At 39.9% G+C, this 16,750-nt stretch overlaps 1 protein-coding gene across 1 annotated transcript in view; it reads left to right on the forward strand.

The window, feature by feature from the left end:
* Positions 1 to 16,750, forward strand: part of sec13 (SEC13 homolog, nuclear pore and COPII coat complex component) — an 80,069-nt gene that overhangs the window by 18,194 nt on the left and 45,125 nt on the right. Inside the window, exons 2-3 of the mRNA XM_059944421.1 lie at positions 558 to 602; positions 14,144 to 14,259. Of these exons, the coding sequence (XP_059800404.1) occupies positions 558 to 602; positions 14,144 to 14,259 (161 nt within the window). The remainder of the gene's footprint in view (positions 1 to 557; positions 603 to 14,143; positions 14,260 to 16,750) is intronic.

Genomic DNA, 16,750 nt, shown 5'->3' on the forward strand with positions numbered 1-16,750 from the left:
ACCACTGCAGTTTATAAATGTGACTCATCACCAGTTGGCCTTACTGGTGATGCACACTTCAATGAAAGGTACAAAACAAAAGTTAATGAATTTGTATTTTTTGGGGAGAATAGTTTTGAAGAGATATTAGTAAACCTTATTGTGTGGACATTTGCATTGTAGCTAGCTTCAAAAATCTGGTTTGGGGGAAGAGTTTCCACCAAGAGGACCTGGGTTCAGATTGCTTAGATTTGATAAACCGGTAAGCTTCATGTATGGATCATTAAGATTGCATGTAAACCAATGTGCATATTAGGGAAATTATGTGGTTATTGTGATGATCTGCTTGAAAATTCAGTATAGTTCTCGCCTGAAGAACGTTAAGTCCTTGGCATGCAGCCTAAAGGTCATGTTGATGCATTACAGTCCTCTTGAAAATGAGTCCTGAGGCACCTTTCTGGCATTAATTGTTAATGCCACTGGGTACTTGGTATGAGAATGGCTAAAATTAACTGGAAAAGTCACATTTTTAAGCACCATCAGGGTCTTTTAATCTGCCTTGTTATTGTTATTTACAGGTTTCCGTGATCAACACAGTGGATACATCCCATGAGGATATGATTGTAAGTGGATCGCTCATTCATATTAAACGAACTCCCAAAGTACAGAAACTTCCTTAATTACTGCTACCAAAGGCATTCAATGATTGATTAAATTTAGGGAGAATGTTGTTTATTTTTAAAAATAAAATTCCTATCCTGATTTATTTGCATTTGAATGTTTGAATTTGAGGAGTAGGAATGGAGGATGATATTGGGCTGGGTTATTGGAATTGTAAAAAAATTTACAGTACATGGAATGGGCAAATCATATGTTTCCCCAGAATTGCTGGTCCCTTGCCCCGTGAGCACTTCACTGTGGCTGAGTGCAGCAGAACGGCAGTCTCAGTGAAAATGGTAGCTGCATTCACAATGTCTTTTTCAGCAAGTGATGCTCCACCCCAAACACACCCCTTATGCCATAATGAATAATGCCTTGCAATGATTAATGACACCGTAATCTATTTAGGTTTTCCATGACCTTTGCTTGCTTACTGTAACGTGTACATTAGTGCTTGTTCAATTGATAAATGAAGATTTTACAGTCTGATTTTTGTATATAGTATCTACTTGTACACTAGGTATTCAGGCTTTCTCAGCAAAAACCTCAGAATAACTCACTTAACAATTCAAATATCAACATCGGATCTTTAGTTTCAATTTTTTTCCCCTCTAAGTTGCAATCAGAAGTCGGAAACAAGAAGAAAGTTCCCTGTCGTTACCATTTCTTATTTACTTATAGCTAAATCTCCATCTCCTTTGTTACATCAGGGAAAGGCATTGATGTGGATTCTGGTAATAAGTACAGGCAATAAGTGTATAAATCCACTGAGAGACCTGGGCTGTTGTATCTTACAGGCGTTAGCTTCATCATTGCAGTTTAATGAACTACTCATTTTTCTGTTTGAACTTAGCACAGTTACACCCATGTCATGAATACTTTATGATAATTGCCCTAAGGTGTCCTTTAAATGAACCATCTGCATGACGAGCACTGCTTACAACTTCCCAATAGACAATTCTGAGAATTTGTGGCTGGGACTGAGATATCAAGGGAAAGTGTGGAGAGATAAGAGAGAGGGTCTTGTTTCTATACAGCAGACTTATTTATTCCCAATCTCCATAGCAATTATTCCTAGCAGCAGGGTATCAACTGCATATCCTCAGCACTGCAATGCAATTTCTCATTTCTTTGCATCACAATATAGAGTCCCATTTTACAGAAGGAAATCGATAAAGTAATTATTTTGTTTTGTTCCGCCAGCAAGGTGATCTCACTCAGAGCAGTGTGACAACAGGGGAAATAAGGTGGTCACAGATTAATTTACTATGAGAAAAATAATTGGAAAGAGGCAGAGAGAGAGAGAGAGAGAGAGAGAGAAAGGGATACAGAGGAAGAATTATAATAATGCTATCTAATATCGAGTGATTCAAAGTAAATACATCCAGTGCAACCCACACATAAATTGCATAGGGAACTCCAGCAAATATGTCCAGTTGCTTGCTCAATTCTGCGAGATGTGTAATAGTGATTGAAGCCCTTGGGTAAGGTACAATATAGAACTAATTGAATATCTTTGCAATAGTGTGTCTGTAAAGGATACTGGAATCCTTGGCAATAAGTTGCAGATTCTAATATAATAGATCATTCTTTGATTTTAATACTTAACCCTTGCCATGAGAATTTTATTTAAACATGTATAGAAAAAGATTTGCTCCACTCTAAATTTTTCAGCCCTCTGATTTTTTAATGCAGTAACATTTGGACACATTTTCTGACTTGTTCATTGGGATGTGGCTTGCAAGATTGGTAAAAGTTCTAACGTTAACAGAAAAAGCATGGGCGAGCAAGAGGCCTACAAACCTGACTCAGTTACACCAGTTCTGTCTGGAGGAATGGAACAAAATTCCAGCAACTTATTGTGAGAAGCTTGTGGAAGGCTGCCCAAAACATTTGACCCAAGTTAAACAATTTAAAGACAATGCTACTAAATACTAACAAAGTGTTTATAAATTTCTGACCCACTGGGAAAGTGATGGAAGAAATAAAAGCTGAAATAAATCATTTTCTCTGCTATTATTCTGATATTTCACATTCTTAGAAGAAAGTAGTGATCCTAACTGACCTAAGTCAGGAAATGTTTTCTAGGATTAAATGTCAGGAATTGTGAAACACTGAGTTTAAATGTATTTGGCTAAGGTGTATGTAAACTTCTGACTTCAACTGTAGCTATAATTGTGTTTTCTGGTAGATATACTTTTGTAAGTATTGACAGTTTTCACTACTTTTGTTATTTTTTGTAAATTTGATTTTTTGACACATCTAATAAACAGCCTTGCACGAATGTGCTAAGCAACTCCAACCATTTTTATTTCCCTTAAGTCATCCAAGTATCGTAACAGTTACACAGATGTCAAAGCAGATAAAGATGACGGATTTCCTTTCCTTAAGGGCGTTGGTGAACTGGATGGGTTTTTATGGCCATTATGACCAACATCTCTTCAAAAGCAAATTACTGCTGGTGTGAGGTGACTGATAGATAGAGGTGGATAAAATGATAAAAAGCTTAGGCAGAGTGGCCAGCCAGCACCTTCATCACAGGGTGGAAATGGCTAATACAAGGGGGTATAATTTTAAGGTGATTGGAGTAGTTTAGGGGGAATATCAGTGTTTTTTTTTATATATACGTAGAATGATGGATGCATGGAGCATGCTGCCGGGGTGGTGGCAGAGGTAGATACGTTGTCTTAGGCATATGGATGATATGGAATGGAGAGCTATGCTAGACGGAAGGAATAGATTTACCTTAGAGAAAGCTAAAAGGTCAGTACAACAACATGGGTCAAAGGACCTGTATTGTGCTGTAATGTTCTATGTTCTGTAAGTCAGAAATTTAAAATGATGGGAATGTTCATCAGATCACAGACCATTTGTGGGGAGACAATCAGACTTAATATTTTGGGCTGAATTTAAAACAGAAAACTCAGCAGGTTGTGTACTTTTTTGCTGGAGGCTTGCTAAGCTCTCTACACAGATGATGCCTGACTAGTGGTGTTTATAGCTTTTTCAATTTTGTGTTACAGATTTTTCACACAGGTGTCTTTTATTTTCAATGAACATTTCAGTGCTGTGACCTTTGGCTGCTCAGCGATGTCACCTGGCATGGAGAGATCTTTGTCATTCTCTGCATTTTTCTTTATTATTGACATAATCTTTGTATTGCTGACTTATTTAATTATTTGAATATAGATTCTCCATCTGTTGTGGTGAGACTAAAAGTTCAGCCTGCTGAATAATAGTCTGCCAATTTAATCACGATGCTATATTACTCCTAACAAGAAATTCTGGGAAAGGAAAGGACTTGCACTGCATGAACATGGTTTATATCCATTAAGCTTGACTCTGATACTTTGAAAGATGTTGCCAATTTGCATTTTCATTGGAGGCTGATTATGTTTGCATAATTTTCATAGTGGTAAGACCCTTTGGATTTACTTCTTTCAATTAATTACTTTCATTTTATTGAAGCTTTCCTTTGTTTAATGTAGAAGAAATCTTCCTCTATCTGCTAACTTCTTTTTACTTTGCCTGTGATTTTTCACAACTCCTTGTACTTTTCCCTGTGTAAGACATCTTGAGCCTGGCACAAAACTAAACAAGGAATATTTGTTCCTTGGATGAACAAATGAAGTTGGAGGAACAACACTCTCTAGGTAACCTCCAACCTAAGGGCATGAACATCGATTTTCTAACTTCTGGTAATTTCTCCCCCTCCCCTTTTCTCGATATTTCCATTCCCCATTCTGGCTCCCCTCTTACCCATTTTCTTGTCTCCTGCCCATCACCTCCCTCTGGTGCCCCTCGTGCTTCCCTTTTTTCCAATGGTGCACTCTCTTCTCCATAAGACATAGGAACAGAAGTGGGCCATTCTGCCCATCAATTGTGCTTCACCATTTCGTCATGCCCTCATCTTTGGGATGTATCGATCCTGTTCCTTCCAGGAAATCCAGCCATTGCTGTTTGACCATCAATCTTGCTAGTCTCCCCTTCCAATCACCTCTTGGCCAGCTCTCCTCTCATATCTCTGTAGTTTCCTTTACTCCACTGGCATACTTATGCATCGGACTTTATCTTCTCCCACTCAAACAGCAAGGTGATTTCTATTATATTATGATCACTGACTCCTATGGGTTCCTTTACCTTAAGCTTCCTAATCAAATCTGGTTTATTTCACAAAATCCAATCCAGAATTGGTTTTCCCCTGGTGGACTCAACCAATCAGCTTGTTTCAGAAAATATGTTTCCCAATCCTATGTCAACTCTTTCTTAGGATTTGATTTCATTATTTATCAACAGAGCCACTCCACCCCCTCTGCCTATTGACCTGTCCTTTTGATACAATGTGTATCCTTGGATGTAAAGCTCCCAACTATGATCTTCTTTCATCTACAATTCAATGGTGCCCACAATGCCACACCTGCCAATCTCTTAATTGCACTACAAGATCATCTACCTTATTTTGTATACTGTGTGTATTCAAATATAACACCAGTTCTGTATTCATCACCCTTTTCGATTTTACCCCTTCAACTCATTCCACCGACTGCAATTTTGTCCAATCATCTGCCTGTCATGCCTCAAGTCTCGCTACATACTGACTGCATCTACTTGTATACCAACTGTCCCACCTTCAGCCTTGTCTCTCCAGTTCCCATCCCCCTGCCAGATTAGTTTAAACCCTCCCTAACAGTTTAGAAAACCTGCCCACAAGGATATTGGCCCACCTCGAGTTCAGGTGAAACCAATCCTTTTTGTAATGGCTGTGCCTTTCCTGGAAGAAACCCTAATGATCCAGAAAGCTGAATCCTGTTTCCTGCACCAGATTCTCATTCACTTGTGCTATCATTCTTTTCATGTCCTGATTAGCATGTGGCAAAGTAATCTAGAGATAGCTACCTTGGAGGTCTTGCTTTTCAGCTTTTTCCATAATGCCCTATACTCACTGCGTAGGACCTCTTCTCCCTTTCTGCCTATAATGCTGGTGCCAATGTGCACCACAACCTCTGGCTTCTCACGCTCCCTCTTGAGAATATTCTGCTGCCACTCTGAAACATCGCAAACTCTAGCACTTGGGAGGCAACGCACTATCATTCACAGAACCTCCTATGCATCTCTCTGAATCTCTTATCTCCTGCAGATGTGGTAATCAGGGAGACAATTAAGTACTCTGCAATCCCACATCTTACAGAAGGAGCATCCTGCCTACACTTTTTAATACCTTTGGCTCCAACTCCTTAAGCTTAAGTTCTAAGATCAACTAAATGATTCCAAATGACCTATCTCGCTTAGAACACAGAACATAGAACAATACAGCACAGCACACCTTTGGCCCACAGTGTTGTGCCAGCCCTTAAACCCTGCCTCCCATATAACCCTCCACCTTAAATTCCTCCATATACCTGTCTAGTAGTGTCTTAAATTTCACTAGTGTATCTGCCTCCACTACTGACTCAGGCAGTGCAGTCCATGCACCAACCAGTCTCTGAGGGCCCTGGGGAAGAGACACTGGCTGTCCACTCTATCTATTCCTCTTAATATCTTGTATACCTCTATCATGTCTCCTGTCATCCTCCTTCTCTTCAGAGAGTAAAGTCCTTGCTCCCTTAATCTCTGATCATAATGTACACTCTCTAAACCAGGCAGCATCCTGGTAAATCTCCTCTGTACTCTTTCCAATGCTTCCACATCCTTCCTATAGTGAGGCGACCAGAACTGGACACAGTACTCCTAGTGTGGCCTAACCAAAGTTTTATAGAGCTGCATCATTACTCCGTGACTCTTAAACTCTATCCCTCAACTTATGAAAGCTAACACTCCATAAGCTTTCTTAACTACCCTATCTGCCTGTGAGGCAACTTTCAGGGATCTGTGGACATGTACCCCCAGTTCTCTCTGCTCCTCTACACTTCCAAGTATCCTGCCATTTACTTTGTACTCTGCCTTGGAGTTTGTTCTTCCAAAGTATACCACCTCACACTTCTCTGGGTTGAACTCTATCTGCCACTTCTCAGCCCACTTCTGCATCCTATCAATGTCTCTCTGCAAACTTAGACAATCCTCTACACTATCCACAACACCACTAACATTTCTGTTGTCTGCAAACTTGCCAACCCACCCTTCCACCTCCACATCCAGGTTGTTAATAAAAATCACGAAAAACAGAGATCCCAGAACAGATCCTTGTGGGACACCACTAGTCACAACCCTCCAATTGGAATGTACTCCCTCCACCACGACCCTCTGCTTTCTGCAGGCAAGCCAATTCTGAATCCATCTGGCCAAACTTCCCTGGATCCCATGCCTTCTGACTTTCTGAATAAGCCTACAGTCTGGTACCTTGTCAAATGCCTTACTAAAATCCATGTTGATCACATCCACTGCACGACCCTCATCTATATGCCTGGTCACCTCCTCAAAGAACTCTATCAGGCTTGTTAGACATGATCTGCCCTTCACAAAGCCATGCTGACTGTCCCTGATCAGACCATGATTCTCTAAATGCCCATAGATCTTATCTCTAAGAACCTTTTCCAAAAGTTTTCCCACCACAAGCGTAAGGCTCACTGGTCTATAATTACCTGGACTATCCCTACTACCTTTTTTGAACAAGGGGATAACATTTGCCTCCCTCCAATCCTCCGGTACCATTCCCCTGGACAACGAGGACATAAAGATCCTAGCCAGAGGCTCAGCAATCTCTTCCCTCGCCTCGTGGAGCAGCCTGGGGAATATTCCATCAGGCCCTGAGGACTTACCGGTCCTAATCTATTTTAACAACTCCAACACCTCTTCTGCCTTAATATCAACGTGCTCCAGAACATCAACCTCTGTCTTTTCAACCTGTCATTAGCCTCTGTCTTTTCTTGCCGAAGCTTGTTGAACCAAGGCTTGACCATTCTAACACTATTTCTCCAATCAGATTTCTTTTTCAGCCCTTTACTTCCACCTATCACCTTCCAGCTTCTCGCGTAATACCCCCTCCTCACCAACTGACCTTCCCCCTCACCTGACTTCACCTATCACCTGCCAGCTTGTACTCCTTCCCCTCCCCCCCCCCCCCCACTTCTTATTCTGGCTCTTCCTCCTTCTCCAAACCTGATGAAGGGTCTGAAATGTCATATGTTTATTCCTCTCCATAGATGCTGCCTGACCTGCTGAGTGTGTTGTGTTTATTACAAGTAATATGTATCCATGTGAATAATACTATCTCAGCAATAAGAAATGTATTCCAGACAGTTGTCCTTTGTATTCCAGACCTGGACAGTTGTCCATTGTGTGTTTACTGCTACTAACTTCTCTGCTCTTTCCCTGTCTGTCTTTATGTGCAGCTTCCTTTTTCTTGGTATTGAAACTCTTTCAGTTGGCTATGGTGATATAGCCCTAACTTTAAAAATTGACTATATGAAATAGAACCATCATGTTATGTTTCTAGACTGATAATTGTACATTCTCAATTTCTTAGCCAGAGGCAGTTCCACATTCTTCGAACCACTTTTGTAAGTTTTCCCCTTGATCCCTTTTGCTTCACTGAGGAATTTCTTTAGCCAGAGGGTGGTGAATCTGTGGAATTCTTTGCCACAGGCAGCTGTGGAGACCAAGTCTTTTTGTATATTTAAGGCAGAGTTTGATAGATTCTTGATCAGTCAGGGTATGAAGGAATACAGGGAGAAGGAAGGAGATTGGGGCTAAGAGGAAAACTGGATCAGCCATGATGAAACAGCGGAGTAGACTCGTTGGGCTGAAAGGCCTAATTCTGCTCCTGTATCTTACGGTCTTAAAAACAGTCTTTGGTTTCCAAGTCAGTCATCAGAACCAGTCAACTGTATTGCTATCCTAGTATCTGTGACCAGAAATGTTGGACATTGATTAATGCTATTCAGGTCATATTCATTGCTCATGCTTGCAAAAAGCACTTATGTCCACAGAGATGAAGTGTTTTGAGAGTTGATGCTATCTGAGAAGCAACTTGAATCCGCTCCAATTTACCTACTAGAGCAACAGGTCCGCAGCAGATGCCATCTCATTGGCTCTTTACTCTAACCTGGGACATCTAGCTAGCAAAGATGGATACATGAGGATGCTCTTTATCGATCATAGTTTGGCATTCAGTATCATCGTCCCCTCAAATCTAATCATCAGGCTTCAAGACCTAAGAGGCCTCAATACATCTTTGTGCAATTGGATCCTCGATTTCCTCACTTGCAGACCCCAGTCAGTTCAGATTGGCAGCAACATCTCCGTGATATTCGAAAACATGTGCTTTTAATAAAGTTGCTTGTTGCTGTTAAACAGATTATTTTAATCCTAGTCTTTGACACAGATGGAAATTGTCATAATATTGTCATTAGGCTTGTCAGACTGATCACAGGTCTAGGATTTTTCTGCTTGCGGAAGTGTTTGGCCTGATTAGTTTTACAAATGCTCTTACATTCTATCTGACAAGCTCTGGACACACTGTTTCAAGATAAATGTGCAAAGCTAAAGAGGGCAGTGTCTTATCTAGAAAGTGAAATTATTTTGCTAATATGTCATTTTTATACAGGGACAGTCCTGTAGTACCATATTTTTGTTAACCAGTTTTTTTAAGTGTAGTTGCCAGAAGACATTTCAGGTTAAAGGTATGATCAAGTAATTATGTTAAAAATTTTAAGACTAAATTAAGACATATTTCAAAACAAACTGATTTGTAAAAACTGGCATATAGAATTCAGTGTAGACAAATGGCAGATACTTCGCACTGGGTTTGAGAAGGAATGATGAGGCTGCTGAGGTTATGCAATTTAAATTTTCAACACTGAAAATGAATACAGTAATACCAAGGTTAATTGAACGAAGTAGGATCAATGAGGTTAAACGACAGGTCAGCTTTACCTAATTAAAATAACATTATAGTTTAGAGGGAGCATGCACCACCCCAACCCTAGTAGCACCACCCGTACATAGTGTCGTACTTATAAAGGTCGTCTGTATGTTCTTTATAATTCACGGGTATTTCTGATAATGTGAGCAAAACTAAATAGCTGCAACTTTATCTCCAGACTGGATGGAGCACAGCTTCGACAATGATTATGGACAGCTCTCCATTATTGCTGTTCTGCAAAGTATTTTATTCCTCATTTCTAGCTAATACAGTGTAGGTAAAATAGTTACATTCTTTGAATGTTGGCACGTTCATATCATTAAGTAAAGGGGAGACAGTTTTAATTAAGAGCATTTTGTGTTTGTTACATAGACACAGGCAGTGATAACAGTTAAAAGTAGCTCATGAATTTAACACCTGTGTTCATGAGGAGATTTAATTGGCTGGGAGTGATTTATGTTAAACTATAAGAAATCCCATGACATACTTGATATGTTAGTTTCTGTTTTTGCATTATAGTGTGATTCAAAGCTTATATTTTGTCTCATTATTGTGGCCAAAAAAGTGAAGTAAAAGAGCAAATGCTAGGAAGGGAAGAGGAGTGAATTTTGTATTCATCTCTATGGGTGATGGGGAAATCTTGCGAAACACAAGAAAAACTACAGATGAATGAAGAGACAAAAGAAGTTAGCATTGGTGAAAAACGAGTATTGAAGAAATTAATGAGAATCAAATGCAATAAATCCATATGACCTAATGACCTGCATCTAAGGAGTTTGAAGAAAACGGCTGTCACCCTTCAAAATTCCATGGATTTTAGAGTATTTCCCTGGATTATAGAGTTTCAGACATTATCACAAAGATGAACAGACCTGACAGACCTGTTAACCCGTGTAGTGAAAATGTTAGAATTGGTTATTTAGTAAGTGATATCGAGGCATTTAGGAAATAGAATTGGGCAAAGTTAGAGGACTTGTCCTGTTTGACAAATCCATTGGTGCTTTGATGTTGTAACTAGCAGTTTGAGTGAATAAACGGATCTTATGTATTTGGACTTCCAGTTACGTACTACACAAAAAAAAAACAAAATTATAGTACATGCTATTAGAAGAAGTGTGTTGGTATAGATTGATGTCAGAAAGCATTAGAAATAATCTTTTATACCTAAGATGCTGTGTCTAATGGTGCATGGCTGGGATTGTTGCTGGAGCACAAGCTGTTTGCAGTCTAAAGTGTGGTTTGAATGAGAGATGTAATATATGAAATATATTTAATTTTGTTGATCTCACTTTTTTGGGTGCAGTGTGGGCTATGAGAAAGATACAGGGAGGTTTTGGTAGTGAAAGACAGGATAAGAGAATGAATGAGGGCACGGCAAATAGGTCACCTACTTTGTGGAAAATACCAGTTTTAAGTGATGAGATATTGAAAGAGGAACCCCACATGTTCTTGTACATGAATTGCTTAAAGTTAACATGTCAATAGAGCGTAGTATGTTGACTTTCATTTCACGAAGATTCAACCACTACAGCAGAGGCACCTTGCTTCAATTGTGTAGGTTCCCGATGATGCTGCATCTGGCCTATTCTGAAAGGATTCAGTCTCCTGACCCAGTGAAGGAAATACTTGTCATTGAGCAAAGATTAATTTCTAGGATGATGTGTTTTTTTATTTTGGATGAGGTTCATCACACTGGCTTATACTGTCTTGAGTTTAGAAGAACAAATGGCAGAAATATTCAAAATCCTAGTGGCCTTATAAGAGACTGCAGATGCTAGAATCTGGAGCAAATAAAAAAAAGCTGCTGGGGAACTCAGCTAGGCAGAGAAGAGCATCTTGTATTCTTTCTGGGTATTCTACATCCCCCATGGAGTGAACATTGATTTTTTTTTTACTATTGCTCCTGTCTCTCGCTTTCTAGTTTCCATCACCCATTTCCCATCACCCAGTTTCAACAGTTCCCCCAACTGTTTCCTTCTGCCCATCACCAATACAGTATATTTTCTAATTCTCTGATACCCTTGCCCAAACAGTTCCATCATCACCCTCTTATCTGGTTCCTTACACCTTCCTTACTTGTCAGATTCTGTATCTTATCACCCCCTGTCTCCACCTCCACCCTCCCTTCTCCCACCTCATTTGTCCCCCTTTTCTCTCTCCTTATCTATCTCAGCCAATCAACCATTAGACACTGTCTTCTGCCTCCACGTACCGCTTCCTTACCTTGCTTCGCCCCATCTGGTTTTACCTGTTGCCTGCCAACCCCTGCCTCACCAATCCTTCTCATCTCTTCATACTCCCTATCTTGCTAATGAACTCTCAACCCTGAAGCAGAGTCTTGACCCAAAACATCAACTATCCATTGAGCTTTACAGATGCTCCCTGATGTGCCGAGTTCCTCCAGCACTTAGTTTTTGCTCCAAAATCCCAATGGTGTTTTTTAGGTTGGAGGCTCGAATGAAGAGTGCTTTCATTTACAGAGACCAGAGGATGGCAGTGTTGATTAGGATGAACATCAGTACTGAGAGCTCCAATATGGCTTGCTTTCAGTAAGTACTCCATTCTCTGATTTGGTCAGATAGATTTCTCTGCTCATAAAACATGCTTGTGGACTGTCAAAATTGAATAAGAGTGTAAATTTAATTTGTGGTTTACTTACTATTCAATAAATGTTGCCTGCATTTCAAATAAATCTGCTCATTTGATTCAAATCTATGTCAAGGGCCTTTGTGAAATGCAGAGGAGGAGTGGACCCTCTGTATTGCTGCTTGGTCGATCATTTGACAATATAGGTATACATATCATCTGCATTACGCAGTATCAACTTCATGCTTCCATATTACACAAGTTGCATTCTTTTCTTTCATTTGTCAAGCTTTAAAGGTTGTCAGTGGCTACTTTACAAGTTGCACTGCCTATTTCCACCTGGAATATTGATCAATTATAAATGTCACTTAATGAAGTTCAAATTAGATTCAGAGTTGAAATTGATAAGTCAAGAGGTGATGTCATCATCATGGTAACTGATTCTCTGTTTCGGGGGTTTGGTCCACACTTCTTAACTATAATGGTGGATCTTTTGAAGCACTTCAGATATGATGTTCAGCTGAAATCCTTTCCAGAAAATGCAAAAAATAAACCTAGCATTAATCCCGCAACAGACAGAGAGGATGTCTCTGATGATTGGAGAGTCTAGGACCAGAGGACACAGCCTCAGAATACAAGGGTGACCTTTAGAACGGAGATGAGAGTGAATTTCTTTAGCCAGAGGGTAATGAATCTGTGGAATTCATTGCCACAAGTGGCTATGGAGGCCAAATCATTGGTTATATTTAAAGTGGAGTTTAATAAGTTTTTGATTAGTAAGGGCTTCAAAGGTTTGGGAGCGAAGGCTGGAGAATGGGGTTGAGAGAGAAAAATAAATCAGCAATGATGGAATGGCAGAGCAGACCCAATGGGTCGAATGTCCATAATGTGTTGTCAACTTTGTCTAAGACTGCAGATATCTTACCTCAGTATGAAACCAAAAACAGAAAATGCAGGTCAGGCAGCATTTGTGGAAAGAAATAATTCTAACTTCTCAGGCCGAAGAACCTTCATCAGAACTGGGAGTAACTGTGCACAAAGCCTATTGTAATTAGCAATATGAAACATGACAAAAATTTAATTTATTGTTTTATGTATATATACAGCAGAGCTGAAATGTTTCCCTTGTCCATAAGACATAGGAGCAGAATTAGGCCATCTGGCCCATCGAGTCTTCTCTGCCATTCAATCATGGCTGATCCTTCCTTTCTATCTCCTCCTCAACCCCAGTTCCCGGCCTCTTGAGCTTAATGCTCAGAATAGAAACATAGAAAATAGGTGCAGGAGTAGGCCATTCGGCCCTTCGAGCCTGCTCCGCTATTCAGTATGATCATGGCTGATCATCCAACTCAGAACCCTGTACCTGCTTTCTCTCCATACCCCCTGATCCCTTTAGCCACAAGGGCCATATCTAACTTCTGATAGAATGATAGCTCTGACAAATGTGGGAGATCACATTTGTGACGATCATACAGGATGTTACAAAGTTCATTTCTTTACTGTGCAAGGAGGGATCAGAGGGATTTTGACTAGAAACTTGGGTAATAAAATCTGTGGCTAAACTGTGGTGATGGGGAGAGTGCAATATTTTATAAACACCGATATTGTTTTGAAGAATGGGTGATTTCTGTCAGTCTAATCTCTTCCAAGTTTTGATATGTAATAACAAATGAGGCCAAGGTAACTATGTTTGCCTGTCTGTTCCATTCTCTATTGCTGCAGTAGTTTCTTTGCATTTAATGTCAATATTTCTGTTATGGTTCTGTAATTTCAAAGCATTTTGGTCAATTAATATGAGAACATAGATGAAGGCCATTTGGCTCAACCTTACCACTTTTTGTAAGAGCAATCCAGTTAGTCCCACCACTATATAAAGTTCTTCCCATTAAAGTACTTGTCACGCTTCCAACAGCCAGAATCAGTAGTGTAGGTGTTGTGTTTTAACTACCAACTGAGTAAAGAGAAATTAATTGTTTTGCTACAGCAACTGAATTAATTTGAGCAATTGCCATGTGCTGTGTGGATTTGGTAAAAGCTTTCTCCACCATTATCATGCAGCACGATGCACAGATGGATTACTACGGTACTCGTCTCGCAACCTGCTCCTCTGATCGATCTGTAAAGATATTTGATGTTAAGAATGGAGGTCAAATCCTTGTTGCTGACCTGAGAGGGTAAGTGAAACATATTGGTAAGAGGCATGTTTCCCTTCATACTAATGTGTGAAATACTGGAAATTTCCAATGTTAGGTTTAGTAATAACAAAGAAAAATGAGTGTTGCTTGGTTTAGTTTCCCTGGTCAGAAGAAAAAATAAAATATTCTTGCAATTCTTTTTTCTTATCTCTGTAAGTCCTGAACAGAGTCCATCAAAAACTAAATGACCACAGTCAGATTTCCAGATAGCAACCATCACTTCTTCCACAAAAGAGATGATATTGAGCCAGACTAGCATGCGTCCCTCCAGAAATACCTACATTAGCTCACTTCTGCTTAAATGTCAAGAGGAGCAATATAGCATAAACTAACAAGCCAAATGGATGTAATCGTCATTTGGATCTTGCTGTATCAGCATTATTCCAAAGTGAGCATCTTGCTGATCAGAAAACTTTTAAAAATCCAGATATACAGTATCTGCTGGATCTCCCTTATCCACCCTGGTAGATACGTTCTCAAAAAACTAATTTGTTAAATGTAATTTCAACTTATTAAACTTTGCGTGTTAATATTTTCTTTTTCCTATACAATTTAGAGGCAGGAGTAGACCACTTGGCCCCTCAAGCCTGCTGTGCATTTAATAAGGTCATTGCTGATCTGATTATAACTTCAACTCCTCTTTTCATTCACCCCTGATAATTCTTCCTGTTGTTAATGAGAATCTACCTCACGTAGTCTTAAAAATATTCAAGAGCTCTGCAGCTACTTCCCGAGTTCCAAAGACCCAGGTTCCTACTTCTTAAAAAGGTGACCTGTTATTTTTAAATAAATCTTGGCAAATGTACTCGATGAGAGCATTTTTTTTCCATTGAAGAGATCCCACATGATGACTTTTCAGCTTTTGGTATGTAATTGTTATCTTTCCCAGTTAAGGGTGCTATGGTAGTGGAGTGGTATGCATAATGCTATTACAGTTCAAGATGTAAGATTGGGTTTCAACTTGTGTACCTTCTCCCCTTGACTGTGTGGTTTTCTTCTGGGTTCTCCAGCTTCCTCCCAGACATACAGGTTAGAGTTAGTAAGTTGTGGGCATGCTGTGTTGGTGCCGGAAGCCTGATGATGCTTGTGGGCTGCTCTCCACAATCCTCACTGATTTAACTTGATGCAAATGACGCATTTCACTGTTTCAATGTACATGTGACAAATAAATCTGATCTACCTAATCTAATCTTTCCCCATGGCTGTGAGATACTGTTTGGTACCCACTCAGAGCTTCCCACCCTCTCATTTCCACCAGGGACTCTTCATTAAGCCTGAGCTGATTCTTAAGATTTAATGTCATTTCCAGTACACGAGTCTGAAGGAGAACAAAAGAATTGTTACCCTGGATCCGATTGCAGCTTGTTAAAATAACATAATAAAATCGAAAAACAAAATAAATACATAAATACTGTAGCTTATATATACATACATGGATTGTATGTACATAAAGTGACACTAGGTACTTTAGGGCACACCTTAGGACTGTCTGTAGCTAAGGTGACTGACAGGAAATGGTAAAGTAGTGGTGGTGGGGGTATAGTGGGATGACTTAGTGGCTGGAGGTGTTTGATCAGCCTTGCTGCTTGGGGAAAGTAACTGTTTTCGAGTCTGTTGGTCCTGCCATGGATGCTAATGATGTTGCTGTCCTTTTTCCTGCACCTTTTGTATATGTGTCCTGGCATGTAGACTGGTGCCAGTAATGTGCTGGGCAGTTTTGACTATCCATTGTAAAAGCTTCCTGCCCATCACAGTGTAGTTTCTGTGCCATGGAGTGATGCAGCATGTTATGATGCTTTCTACTGCGTATCTGTAGAAGATCTTGTGTGTTGATGTGCGTCGTGCAGCTCTCTTCAGGCTCCTCTGATTAGTGTGCTTTCTTGATTGTGTAGGATATGTTCTGTGACCATACAAGGTTTTGTGAGATGTGCACTCCCAGAAGTTTGAAACTGCTCGCACTTTCCACTGTTGTGCCGCTGATGTAGAGAGGGGTGGGAGTGGTGCGAGTTCTCCTGAAGTCAATAACCATCTCCTTTGTCTTGTTGATATTGAACGAAAGGTTATTTGCCTGGCGCCAGGCCTTGCCAGCTAGGTCCTGTATAGCTGGATGCTGCATTACTTATTTACATATATATTGCAAATACTTTGCACAACTACAGGGACTGGAAGAGTATGGTTGGATTTTAGATTAATTTTGAAGTCAGAAATTTATTTTTTAGGTATAATTGCACAGTGGTTGACTTACTTGACTAGCGTCCAGGTTTCTGTCATCTGGGGAATCTAACTCAAATAAGTTATCAATCTATAAAATAAGTAAGTAATCTAATATTTAGGGAAAATTCTGCTCTCAGTAATGATGACTATGAAATTTTCATTAAAAAAAACACCTACCTGATTTGTCAGTGTCCTTCAGGAAAGCAAAAATGTGATTCTTACCTGGTCATGCTTATAAGTGGCTTCTGGTCAAGAT

This window comes from Hypanus sabinus, chromosome 19 (genome assembly GCF_030144855.1).
Source record: "Hypanus sabinus isolate sHypSab1 chromosome 19, sHypSab1.hap1, whole genome shotgun sequence".
Classification (NCBI taxonomy): domain Eukaryota; kingdom Metazoa; phylum Chordata; class Chondrichthyes; order Myliobatiformes; family Dasyatidae; genus Hypanus; species Hypanus sabinus.